The following is a 14,132-nucleotide window of genomic DNA, read 5'->3' as shown; positions in this document are numbered from 1 at the left end:
CAGGACAGCCCCAAGAATTGCATCATGTGCTTGAGAGTGTTGTCCACATGCTTCTTGAACTCTGGCAGGCTTGGTGCTGTGTTCACTTTTCCTGGGAGCCTTATCTCTGAGCTTTCTAAGGCTTTGGCTCCTATAGACTGTCCAAACCACAGTACTTTGTTGCAAGTTGACAGTTTGTGTGTGCTGGATTGGTGTAGTAGTGGGGAAAACCTCTTTGTGTAGCTGTGCCCATTTGGAGAAACTGAGCATTCTGAATGTGTAGTGTAGTTACTGGAGGAGAGTCTATCTGTAGAACTCAGACCTTATGGAAAGCTTTTGTGCTCATACCCAAGCTGGGTTTATGAAATCATATGTACAGAGAACTCATGTGCAAATGGTGATGTGCTATCATCTTATTGTCATGAATTTGATCTCTAATAATCAATAAAGAAATGTCTGATTGTTAGTGCTTTTAACTGTTTGTCTGCTGATTTTTCTCAGGATAAGATTATTGTCCTGGATTCCAGTAGGGACATTCCACTTGAGAGTAGGCCTGAGCCCATGTTCTGAAAGAAATGTCATTGTTATCTCTTGTAGTAGAAAATAGTTGTTTACTCTCTCTACTATACCTGATCACAGTACAGAGTACACAGAAGAGTAATTGCAAAGAAGTCTTTCATGATCTTGTACTAGATCTTCCCTTTGCTTGAAAAACTTGGGATGCAGACAACATTGTACAACCAAATCACAACATATTAAAACTCAGTTTGTATGACCTTGCCATTGGAATCTCTTCAGTGTGGGATGTACTTCGTAGGAAAACTTACACTAGGTGTAAGTATTGGGTACTCTATTACTATGTTTTTAGGAGAAATTTTAAGTCCTCCTAGAGGATCCATGTCTCTATCATATTGAGCTATTGTGAGAAGGAACCTTTGTTCCTTCAGCCTTGGGGGGGGTAGAATCGCGGGCCTCGATTCTATCAATCAGACACATAAAAGCACTTGTATCTTTCTCATTCAGCCTCTGCTAACAAAAAATCTGGCAACAAGAGTTCATCCAGTCAGGGCTTCTTACTGCAGTGGAATATCACTTTGTCCATAAGTATTTTGAAAGGGTAACCTTTTGAATCCCTGAAGTAAATTCTTTTCCATTGCATGTTTCTACATAGCTTTCCAAATTCTTCCTATTGTTATTTTTCTGAAGTCTAGATCCCATGATTCTTATGGGGTTTTTTTTGGTTTTTGTTTGTTTTTTTTCATCCACCTCATGTGGATGCATGTAGGTACTTTCTGAATTGACAAATGTCTGTCATCTTCTCACATCCAGGACAGGAGACTCTTGTCACTGAGAGACCAGATCTCTGAGTGTCTGCTATAACCTCTGCCTTACTGATTTTTACATAACAAGTTACTGGAAACTATATTATGGATTGGTTACGATAGAGCATGCTCTTCAGAAATTAGAGTTATGTTCTATGACAACTGAGGCATTCCTCTGTCCATGCTCAAAAGACAAGATTATTTTTTTTTTTTTTTTTAGTTCTCTATGCATTGAGTCAGTCGTTAAACTGAATATATCAGCTGCCATGGGGTTCGCTTGCCAGTGGGTAGTGTTGGGATAGGTAGTAAACACATCAGCTTCTCTTCTGTTCACTTTTTCTTGTGATTCAGTATCTTTCTGATTTCGTGGTTCAGTATCTTTCTGATAATACCATACTGAGATACATGTGCCAACAAGGGATGGAGCATAAACCTTTTTTACATACTATTTGGACAAAAGAATTCCTCAGTCTTCAGGGTCTGTGAAAAGTCATCTATAATAAATTATGAGCCAGGCAGACTGAAATAAAAAATAAGACTTTGAGCCTGAAAAATTCAATTTTATCTCAGCTTTTTTATTTTATCTATTGAAACTTTTTCAGATATCTAGCATTATAATAGGATATATATGTTTTGCTGGTATTAAAATATTTGTCAGTGCCCTGATGTAATAAATATTTTTCGTATTTTTCTTCTTCCTGCACCATACCTCATAAGTCTGTGACACAATTTTTTATTATCAGAATATATATTCAGACTATAGAAGAAAATTTATAAACTAATACATCCATGCTATGTTCAGTAGAGATGTCTTCAAGTAGTTAAATATTGCCCCATTCCCCAATTCTTTAAATGCTTCCCAACATCAAACATGTGGATTGTTCTCTTTGCAGTATAAAATAGAAAAGACATACTGGGCAACAAAATAGTAATGGAGTAATGAAATTTTTCCCTTTAAACTGAAATAAACAGATCGGCTTATAAGCCTGTTTTTGCAGAAGTAACCACAAGTGTCATTGTTAAAAATACTTTTGGCAGTTATCTTCTATATGTTTTTTTAATAGGTTCTTTAAAAAAATTACAAAATGACTTTGTTTGCAGATAGCAGATCAGATGTTCTTTCATAGTGATTATCGGCCCCTTATCCGTGATGCCAACAACTTTGTCCTGGATGAACAGACACAGCAGGCTCCACACCTTATGCCTCCCCCATTTTTGGTTGATGTGGATGGCAACCCTCATCCTGCAAGGTATCAAAGACTAGTTCCTGGTCGTGAAAACTGCAGGGAGGAACAGCTTATTCCTCAGATGGGAGTGACATCTTCAGGTACGGAAAATTTCACTTTGCTTCACTAAACAATAGTCCACCTCCAGGTACTCTATGCTTTCACTGTGTTCTTTTTCTTAATTTCTGGGCATAGTAGTTCATGTAGTGTGGAAGAATTGCAATGTCTGTGGCACTGATTGCTTGTGACAGTTTTACTTACAGTATTGCCATCGATCAAGTTGGTGCTAGTTGATGCTAGAACACCAGTTAGCTTGGGGCTCATTTCATTACTGGAAGAATGTAGGATGCTGAGTGAGCTTTCAGTTATCTCTTTGGGATGAGATTTCCTACTTTAGAAAACCTAGGAAGTAGACTGATCTTCCACAGATCAGTTGGAAAAGAAACTACAGTAACTACACTACACATTTTCCTCTTCCTACAAGAAGAAGAAAATGAGAAGACACCTGAAACAAACAAAACGCTCTTCCTCTTTAGATGGAGACAGTCATTCATCTTAAGCTTTGGTGGTCTGGTTAGAGAACTCTGAAGCCTTGATAAGGATACAAAATCTAGGGAGTTCCTTAATAGTTTTGTTCTCCAACATGGGAGATGTTGGGAGGAACATGCCTATATACAGGGCCAGTGGCTGGCTGTTCAAAACTACCTAAATGTGTTTCACATGGGTGGGGATGGAAAAACAATGCCTACTCACTACGTGTCACTAGTTTAATATTAGTGTGAATGAGGAAACAGTGACTGGTGAAAGTAGCTTTAAATGTTTTCAAGATAAGCAGTTAAGTATTTGGATATTCTTGAAAATATGTGAAAACTGACTAATGTGTGCCGCTAAATAGTAGTTTCCATGTATATGACACTTAAGCCTGTGGTGTGTCAGAGATTCCAGGAAGGGTAACTGACAGTGTTTTTACCAAAGTATCTCTTTATCCTTATTTGTAGACCTTGGGATTATAAGCCACTGAATACTTGAATAATTTTAAGGAGGATTTTCATATTTCCTCCAAAATTACAGGAAGAAATGCTACCGGAGAAGCAACTGTAAGAAAGAAAAAAATCCTTTCTGGTGAATGTATGCCATAATTTACCTCTAACTTTTAAGCTAGTGGCGTTGAAACTAAATTTGATTTCTAGGGAAGGGTGCAACTTCATTGTTACAGCTACAGCGTGGATCCACTGCATTGTGAAATTCTCCAAATTTGAAAATGTCTCGGGCATATTCTCTGATATAATCTCATGACTCTGCACATAGACCCAACAAAATTAAATTTAATGGTGTGTCTGCATGATACATGAATGCCTATAGGAAGGTGATGTCCATAGCATTTTGTTTAATAGTGGGAAGTCATCAACTTTTGACAAAGAGATTATTGGGAGACACAAGACTTTTTTCTGCCTCTTTATAGTTCAGTGACAACATATTCACCCTTATGCAGAGGTAAACTGTTTATATAGTGTATATGTTCCCTTTCACTAAGGAAGCTCCTTTTCTTTCTGAAGACTTAGTGTGGGATTTGTTGAATCTCACTCAGAGCACTGACCATTTATTTCTTGTCAAGTTTTCTGTTGGGGCTTTTAAGAGTAGGGCAAATTCAGATAGTCATGCTCTGTTTACTGCTTAGATGTACCTGAAGCTCCTTTAAACCAAATGTTTTGAAAATATGAAGTGCATACCAGTATCTTGATTATTTCATTTAAAAAGAAACCACTTACTGTTTCTTGCTAAGGCATAGTCTCATAGCTGGATACATAAAAACGTTCCTTTTGTTTAGGTAGCAGTTTCCTTATTTCAGATCATTCTTGAGTTATTAGTAGTATTTCCCACTGTTCTCAGTAGACATTATGTCTGGTCACAAGATCAACAAATTAATCTGTTTCACTACATGAGTCAGAAAACATCCAGCTGTGGTTATACCAGAGCTCATTCCATGATTCCAAGGTTCTGCTGCTTTACAGAAGTTGATTTCAATAACCTTGAAAGCCTGAGAGCACTATCTTAAATATTTATGTTTTTTTCTGCATACAGTTATGAGATAGCTACTTCTGTGCAGCCACATAATCAAAGCTCTTCATTTCATAGCAGTTACTGTATCTAGTCTTTGATCTTGCAAAGTGCAGTTTATGCTGTGATATTTCTTTAGAATTGTGCTGAAAAAATAATTTCTTTAGCTTGTTTCTTTAACAGTGTTATCCCTCGTTACAAAGTTTTGCAAATTCTGCTTTCTCTTGACTAGAGCTTCCCACCACTCCGTTCCACCATCTCATTATTCTGTGTGAAGGTGTCTTGACTTCCTTTTTGAATGAGTACTGTAACCCTTGTCTTTTTCTTCATTCCTCTCTGTTTTTTGTGACCATTATGAGTATGAAAACAGGTTTTGTGTTGTTTAGGGTGTGTATTTTGCTTGCTGCACAGAAACAGTATTATCACCTTGTAATCACTTCTGTGAGAACTGTTTCCCTGTTCTATTCAAGAGATCTACCCAAAAGGAGGTTTCTTGGCTGTTTTACATACCAAAGAAAATTAACATTACTTATTCTGTGTGGTCATTATGCCTATGTGGAGCTCAATCAAGCATTTTTACTGCTTGGTGTTATACAGTATAGATAATTGTTTTCTAATTCAGTTGGACCTCCTTGATATAGTTCTTTCATTGAAGCTTATAAGGTGTTTTATAATGCATTTGAGGCAGTCTAATGTTGGATTTGAACAATTTACATTGACTGAGCTGGCAAACAACAATTGTATTAAGCTTCTGTGGCTTGCTGGCACTTGATCAAATTTAAACTTTTATTAGGAATCATGAGTGGTCATCTTTACCCTACTCCAGGAAATATAATGCTCTCAAATATTATATTAAGAAAAAAGTTGTCCTGTTTTAAAAAATGACTTTTAGAAAAATAAGCATTAGCCTATACTTATACATGTGATAATTTATTCTACTTTTAACTTTCAAAGCTAGAACTCAGATGAGCTATCTGTAACATTTCAAATTAACATTTATGTATTGTTCTCCTGTATATTTTACTTCGCAGGATTGAATCAAGTTCTTAGCCAGCAAGCAAATCAAGAAGTTAGTCCGTTGGATAGCATGATTCAAAGACTTCAGCAAGAGCAGGACCAGAGACGTTCTGGGGAGGCAGGAACCAGCAGTAGCAGCCGGATAAACAGAGGTAGATCACTGGGGGATGGGTGTTGAGACTGGGTGTTGGAAAACATAAATGCCATTATTATGCATCATTTGTGCATTTTGGTGAACTACTGGACAGGAGGTATGGAACCATAGTAAATAATACAGCTTTCCCATGTTTTTTACCTTTCTGCAAAATCCTGGGATTCTTAACATTATAAATTTATCTTTGTTATTGTCTGCTCACTCAGAGGATTGCAGCAGCTGTGTTCCCTTAGAAGTAACTAGTCTGTTTAATCTGGAATTGGCCATCTACTTGTTTGAAACCTGACTTCTCTCAAATAAGGACACAGGAGGGAGAAAAGTGGAAGGAGCTGCTTGTTTTTCTGTAAAACTAGAGTACACAATAGTTTTCAACACTTAAAAAGTCACGGTTAGCAGTCCAGTAGAGTAGGCAAGAATAGCTTGTGTGGGGAAGAATATGGAAAAATGTTTAAATTTTGCTACTGTGTAGGTGTTTGAAACCTCTTCCATGTGTATGGTTTTGGTTTGGGTTTTATTGGTGCGGTTATTTTTAACCTCTTGACCATTTCAGTTTTTTGTCTGTAAATTTTACGGCTTGATTCCTAATTTCCAGTGTTGTGGCTTCATTTTTTTAAAGGTAGAAGACTGTTTAAGGAACACACCGATTCAGTGAGATAGCTCACTGTTTTATAATACAGATCTAGGCTGCAGCAGCGATAGTCAGCTTTGCATAAATGTTTTCAAAAGCATTTTTAAAGAAAAGCAAACGTTTGCTGCACTTCAGATTGGTGATACGTCTGCTCCTTTTCAATGTGAATTTTTAAACAGAATGCTGGAGCCCAGAAGCTGTTTGTGTGTGTGTAGTCGTGACTATAGAATCTGCTGAAATAGTTATATTGAGTTAATATAATTTCTTTTAAAGTAATAGATAAAATTATTTTTTCCCTTTCATTTTGAGATTTTCTTTTAAATGCTACCCTGAGAATTTCAGATCAAGTACAACTATTGCTTTTTGATTTTTTTTTTAGGGTCTGTAAGTTCTACCTCAGAAGTACATTCACCACCAAATATAGGATTAAGACGTAGCGGACAGATTGAAGGTGTGCGTCAGATGCACAGCAATGCACCAAGAAGTGAAATAGCCACTGAGCGGGACCTTGTGGCTTGGAGTCGCAGGGTTGTAGTGCCTGAACTATCTTCTGGTGTGGCCAGGTAAACACAGGCCAAGGTTGCAAAGAATTTTAGTCTGGTGAACCTAATTAAATTGAACAGTTTTGGAATTCACATCATCATAGAACCATTTGTGAGGGGGGTTTATTTTTTATTTTGTCGTCTCAAATTTCTTATAAAATCAGTTTCAGTTTGAAATTACTTGTTTGTATAACACTTGAAAAATCTTGGAATTCTAGAAGGATTGGGAACAAAAATTGACCACTTATTGAATTACAGAGGCAATGGAATCTACTTGCCTCAATATTTTCTGACTTGTAGCATAAGATTACATGTTTTAACTTCTTTTATTGCCGCTATATGGCATTTTATGCCTGGAATACTGACGTAATCCATCAGGTGCCTGAAATAAATTTTGATTTCCAAACTGGAACTTTATTTGTTCAGTAATTAACTCTTATGATGAATACTTTAATGATCAAGTCAAAAACCTACTTGCCACAGTCAAATATAAACTGCTCTAGTTCAGTGAAATGAGATGGAGATCTTACTTTGTTCATAAAAGCTAATTTTGAAGCCATATGCTAACTGTAAAGAGAAGAGCTACGGTTCAAAGAATCTTATAAATGTTGAATGTTTATTTCTTGGTTTGGAATAGGTCCTCTCAGTTGTAGTAATTGCCCTTAGAGTTAACATCTCAGTTTTCTTTTTTCAGTAGGCAAGAAGAATGGAGAACAGCAAAGGGAGAAGAAGAAATAAGGGTGTATCGGTCAGAAGAGAAAAGAAAACACATAATGAGTCACATTCAAAGAGAAAACAAAATACCTACTTTCTCTAAAGTAAGTAGTCACCTGTACCTTATCACAGAAAGAATCATAAAATTTAACTCAATGCATTAGGTCACATAAATCTACATTCCTCTTCTCAGTTTTAAATTTAAAAAACAGGGTACAGGGGTTTGTTTACCTCCCCAGAATGAGGAAGCGTGCCTGTACTGATGTTTCACTATGTTCTGAATAACAAACAACAGGGATTGCTTTTAGAACCCTCTGAGAAGGGGGAGAATCCCTGCAAATCTGCTGTTAGGGACATGATTTGCTGTAGGGAGTCTGTCAGTATTAATCAATACATCCTGCTGCTGTTGTCTACTGTTTGATAGACTCTCTTCATTTTCCATCTCACATTCTGTAAGCCATTTTTACTTTTCAGTGGATAATTTGCAGGCATCCTTGAAGGCCCGTATTTTACTAAGCTTTTGATTAAGAGTGAAAACAGTCTCCTGTATAGTAAATGTATTACAAAACACAAAGCATGGGTTCTCCTCTACTGTTACTTAAAATTTACTTCCTTTATTACAAAAATATAGTTGGTTATTTAGCTAGAAAAGCACAGATAGCCATGTGCAATGCACAGATAAAACTAATTTCAAACAAACAAGACAGAAGTCTTTCTGTAAACATATCCTTTAATTTTTTTTATCAGCAAAAAGACATAAGATTAAATTTTTTTTGCAAGTTATATTAAAAAAATCAAGTCACGACTCTGATAAAGTTAAGAGCTGCACAGCCTTTTGCATACTTGTGCTATCTTAAAAAATGGTACTGATGTGCTGTCTTCAATGCTGCGGTCACCAACATTGTGTGCCCGAGATACACTGAGAAAAATATTTGTTCACTTCTATCTTCAGTTTTTGTATATGAAGGAAGAAGCTCTATGCTACATGGCAGGATTCAATAATGAAATACCAGGACATCAGAAATCTTTGTAACTCTTATTTTTCTCTTGGGAGTAATAGAAAACGGACCTCACAAATTCAGATTTTAACGAAGTTGTTTCTTGTCTTAAGGGGATGTATTTTGGTGCTGAATTACAGACTTTCTTTTAGTTTAATGAAACAGTTGCACTTCTCTAGGGCTTCTATTTTTTTTACTTATCTTCAACTACAGCCTGGTCAAAAGATCCTTCCTGATAACGTAAGTTCCTACCAACTTATCCTTAAGTTTCTAATTGGGTTACAGTTTTACTAAAATATCACTAGGACATAGAAGTTAACAGAGTAGGCTAATTGGTCCAGCATTTTGGTTTCAGCAATTATTTTTGTTGCATCTTTGAAGCAAAGAAACAATACAAATGTTTTTTTAAATCTTCTTTCAGAGAAACTTTTTAGTCTCCAAACTATAAAAGTATCACTGGGTCTTTTGAGCCCCATATTTTCATTGCAGATATTTATGCCCTTAAAATCCTTCATAGCAATTGTTACTTAAGAATACTTCAGTTTCATGTATTTACCCCTGGAGGGTCTGTGATCTGGATTCTAGATGCTCAGAAGGTGAGGGAGAGAGAACTTAGTAAATCCTTTGGTCACTTCCCATCTTTGTTCTGAGGAAATACAAAAAATCCCCAGGCAGTCATGATCTTTCCATTTATATCAGTAAATTTTCTATATAGGAATTACTGCTTAATTCAGTAACACTTTCAGAACATTTAAATAAATCCTTCTTAGACCCTACTGGATACTTTTTTATGGCATCTCAGGATAAAAAGGTTGATTTTTCTTTCGTAATTGATTCTTCGTTAAATATGTCTCTTTTTGGAGGACTCTGACTGTTAAGAAGTACACTAGTTCAAATCCCTTGAAAAAAATTTGAGAGGAATTCAGCAATGAGTAGATATCACATGGGCTTTAAATAAGCAAGTTTGCAAGAAGAAAAAGGGTGTCTGATCTCAAGTGATTGAGTCTCCCAGTTAAATAAACTGCTCAGATTTTAGTGATTTTTATTGTTGCTTGTGGTTAGCACTAGCAAAAAACTGTTCTGTGATATTTTTAGGGTTGTTTTAAATAGAAATTAATAACTTAATTATAGCTGCTCTTCTGCTGCTGTGACTGTGTGTCTTTAAATACAAACTATGTTAGGTTGAAGATAGAACTGGAAAGTATGGTGTAATCTTCCTTTTGCTTGAGAACACCCAGTAGGTTTGGATACTGATACCTTATATATATATACACCTTATAACTTATATTACAGTACTGTTGTGAACTACAGACCTTTTTATTGCATAATGAATTCTTAAGGGTTTAATGAGAGGATTTATGATCTAAAGGAGATGGGGAAAACCTGCAACAAAATACAGGGCAAAACATTATCTTCTAGTAATCTCTAGACCTACGAATTACAGCAAGAATTCTGTATAGTGTCTCATTCTACAGTACTGTCAGCTGCTCTGGGAACAGAGTAAACAAAGCTCGTACTAAAACGTTGTTCTCATATTGAAATTCAATTGTATTCATACTGGTACGAAATACTGGGGTTTATATCAATTTTTGAAATTTATCAGATGTATTCATATAATAATGATAAAATAATATTTTCTTCTCTTCCCTTCTAACTGAAATAAGTAAAAAATACAGAAGTAAAATGAAAAGGAGGGCAGGCGTGAATGTCAGCATTTTGGATTACATGCTAAATTGTAGGTCAATAAGGAAGAGCACAGAGCAGCTGTAATTACATTTTGAGGAGATTCCAAAGTCCTATTGCTAACTTTTAGTCCAGGGTCATTGTAGGGTGTGATAAAAGTAGTACAAAATTATACTTCAATCCTTTTTCTTTAACAGTATCTGCAGTTTAGATGGAAGTCACATAAACATTCTGGTATTGAAAGCCCACATTTCTTTGACACAGGTCGCACTGAGAAGTGTTTATACGTCATTGCTTAAGGGACTAATGGAATTGTGGGGGAGAACTTAACAGCTGGGTGTTTTGACCTGAGTAGTGTTTAGTAAATAGTATTTAATATCACTGACCTGCTGGCTGAATAAAGAACTCAGTTTGACTTTAAAAGTCATTGGTGAGGAATAGGGTTTTCTCTGATTATTGCTAGACAAAAACACTTAAGAAAAGAAACAGAAAAAACTTGAACCCCAAAACTTTAATGAAAAAGGATAGAATGGAATTTTTGCATTTTCAAAATGGAACTATATTTCAAATTATTTGTTTTTAGGAGCAGAGGAGAAGTGAGATAAAATGCTTAGGTAAATGTTCCCAGTCCAAGTAATTAAGAGTATTAGTTTAGTTAAACTACTAGGATTAGAGCATTTTAATAAATATTTAAGAGCATGAAATTTCTGTGTGCTAGAGGGTTGATGTGATGTTTGTCCTAGTAAAATGTGACAAAAATGGATATATTTCTCATTAAGTGGAAATTTTATGCTGAAATTTCTAGAAATTAAGGTGGGAGATGATTATGGATGGACAAAAGTAGGCCTCTGTTGTGATGGGAGCAAGTGACTATTGTAAACTAACAGAACATGGGGACGACAAATGTGTGCTTTGTTTTGCTGAAAGGGGCTTAGTTGTGTTTGTCAGAAATAGTAGTTTTTCTACTTACCTAGAAAAAGGAAAGGAGGAAAATAATCTAAAACTCCAGAGACAAGCACTTAGTGCTTAGTGTTCGTTATCTTCACTGCTTGCAGAGCAACTCTTACCAATTTCTTACATACATGTGATGTGGTAAGAGTAAAAACTAATTACAACCACTGATACAAATGTGAGGAGAATATGAAAGGATGCTCTTTAGCCAAAGTGAAAATATCAGGACAAGAGGCTGTTGGGGTTCTGATATTGGACATATGCTTTGCCTTGCACCTTTCTAGTAGAGGTTAATTCCTGTTGTCTTAAAGAAGGAGGAACCATTTTCAGATAAAAAATAGATACTGCTGGTTAAAATATACTATGAAATTACTACAACCAAAGATGCCCAGAATTACTCCAGCCCTGTATGGAAGTACAGCAGAGCTGTGCTTCCTGGTGCTGTCAGTGTCATAAGGACAATAGAATTCAATGGTCTGATGTTACCAAGACCCCCAGCAGTGTCCAGTATCCCTTTCAAATATAGGAAATGCCATCACTTGTATTTTGAGACAAACTGTTCTGACAGCAGCTGTAATTTCTTATGTATCAATATACGTGCTCTGATATTGACTGGAAGCCTTGGACAAGATACAAGGTACTTGTCAGCATATGTGACTGTTCATCAAAGTGTGTTGAGAGAGATAGAAAGTGATGATTGAATCTCAAATCATAGGTAATCTTGGCGTTATTTCCCAGCCTACCCTTAGAGTTGAGAGTCCAATTTCAAGCTCTTTCTTTAGTTTATATATCAGGGAAGGGGAGGCATCAGCTGTGTTTCCTTAGTCGTTGTTGAACATGCTGGTGATAGATTCCATTTTGTCAGAAAAAAACCAACATTGGAACACTTTATAGTCAAACCTTCACATTGGACCCCACCCCTCCCCTAAATAAAGTTCTGCCTGACCTGCAGCTTCTCATCATATTTGCAAAGCTGTGTTGAATAGGAGTGATGTTAAAATACATTTTTTTGGCAAGATGATGCAGTTTTATACCTTATGGCTCCTTTTATCATCCCTGCTTGAGCAGTAGAATTAGACAGGGTGAGATCTAGAGATCCTTTCCATCGTCAGTCATTCTATCATTCTGTTACTTATGGATAAGTACTTGTACTTTGGCTTTCCTGTTGTTTTTCTGTTCTTATTTTCTGCATCTCTTCCAAAGTGGTTTGTTACCCTTTAGTATCACTAAGACCCAATATTTATACAGTGATATTATTTTCTTCCAGGAAGGAATTATTGGGGGGGGGGACACGACTGGGACTGGAGTGTTGTTTTTTTTTTCTTTCCTCAAGCTTTGAACTACCAAAAGAAAAGGACTTTTCAAAGGCGAAGAGTAGTGCAAAGTGCTTCAGGATCCACAGTTGTATTTAATTAGGGAAAAGCTATATTTGTAATAACCATTTGAGAAAGAAATGGTTTCTTTCATTCTCGAAAGAAAAAATAGGGAGATAAAGTTTTAGGACTTTACTTTCTAGACAGAAGACAGGAGCACTGCAGTCAAGCTGTAATGTAGCTTCTGCAAAATGTGTCCTCATTATTATAAAGGATACCTGACTAGTTTGTTTCATTGGGGGTTAAGTGACTCCATGCTGTTGTACATGCTTCCTCGACTATGTTTCACAATGCTAAGAGGCAGATGGACTTAATCAAAAAGTCACAATTCAGTTATAACGTTGGCTTTTGTGACCCCTCTGTGCTTCAGTAATGCATCTTGAGAGCTTGATGAGAAGTGGGCAGCCCCAGAAGGCTGAGAGACAGAAGACTGTGTGATGGGCTCAGCCACTGGGCTTAGGGCTGCATGGGAGCCATTCTGGGTCAGGTCAGAGCAGCTTGAGGAGATCTGATATGTACTGGCAGTTTGAATCTAGAAGGAGGAGTGCCCCAGGTCTCAGAACTCCTGGGCAATGTTAAAATGCTGAGCAGTCCCATAGATAAGTCTGATAGCTGTGCTGTTAGTGATAGCTTCCCCAACTAGACAGAAAAACAGAAGCACAGTGCTCACTGAAACAGCATAGAGCAAGTTGTGTTGGTCCTCTGTGCTTTGATGAAAACTGGAATACACTTGTACAGAATGGCATGCTGGCCTACCCTACTGAACTGCTACAATCATGCTTGCAAAAAGTGTTTATCATCTAACAAGGAGGGTAGGAGAAAAACTAAGTAGTAGAGTTCTGCATTTTAATGAGAATTGTTGTGGCTAAGGAAAACCAAATCCTAACTACTGTTGATTAGTCAAGTTTTAGTACACTGTAAAAAGTGGGGGTTATTTTCGTCAACAAGAAATTTAACTTCACGAACCAGCTTTCGTCATACATGACAAAAAAGATCTTCTCTTTCCTACAAATTAAAAAAAAAATCCAAGAGGACTAGGTACAAGCAGTCTACCCTGCTTAGAATGGGTAATATTGGGTCTTTCTGTGTCTTGCTCTGGTTCTGCTTTCTTCATCTCTGTGACCATATTTTTAACCATATCAGCACCTAATAGATATTTGAGGTTTCCCTTGTGGCAGAAGGAGCAGTGGGGAAGTGTATCTCCTTTTGTGGCATCTAGGAATTTGCCCAGAAGCTATTTCATTGGATCTGAGCTAGGATGAAGTTCAAATATGCATGCCAAAAAAAAATTAGCACAAAACTCTTGAAATTGAGATCATAGCTCTTGCTTTTTTTCCAGTGGTTGGGGACTAACACAAGATTGCACGCTTGGTGTTGAGAGCAAGTGTTCACATTACAAATATCCTACAGAAGGACAAAGTCTCTTAATGTTGGAGCATGAAGTGTTTCTAAATTACAGCCCTATTTCATTCTTTTAAGCTTCAAAA

General features: G+C 36.6%; 1 protein-coding gene across 1 annotated transcript in view; it reads left to right on the top strand.

The window, feature by feature from the left end:
* The window catches only part of PHIP (pleckstrin homology domain interacting protein), a 107,629-nt gene that overhangs the window by 59,310 nt on the left and 34,187 nt on the right, over nt 1-14,132 (top strand). Inside the window, exons 17-20 of the mRNA XM_051778004.1 lie at nt 2,403-2,628; nt 5,617-5,754; nt 6,764-6,947; nt 7,621-7,744. Coding sequence (XP_051633964.1) covers nt 2,403-2,628; nt 5,617-5,754; nt 6,764-6,947; nt 7,621-7,744 — 672 coding nt within the window. The remainder of the gene's footprint in view (nt 1-2,402; nt 2,629-5,616; nt 5,755-6,763; nt 6,948-7,620; nt 7,745-14,132) is intronic.

Source organism: Manacus candei, unplaced genomic scaffold (assembly GCF_025592945.1).
Source record: "Manacus candei isolate 608988 ecotype Guabito, Panama unplaced genomic scaffold, ASM2559294v1 h1tg000011l, whole genome shotgun sequence".
NCBI classification, from domain to species: domain Eukaryota; kingdom Metazoa; phylum Chordata; class Aves; order Passeriformes; family Pipridae; genus Manacus; species Manacus candei.
This window is presented reverse-complemented; position numbering and strand designations above follow the sequence as displayed.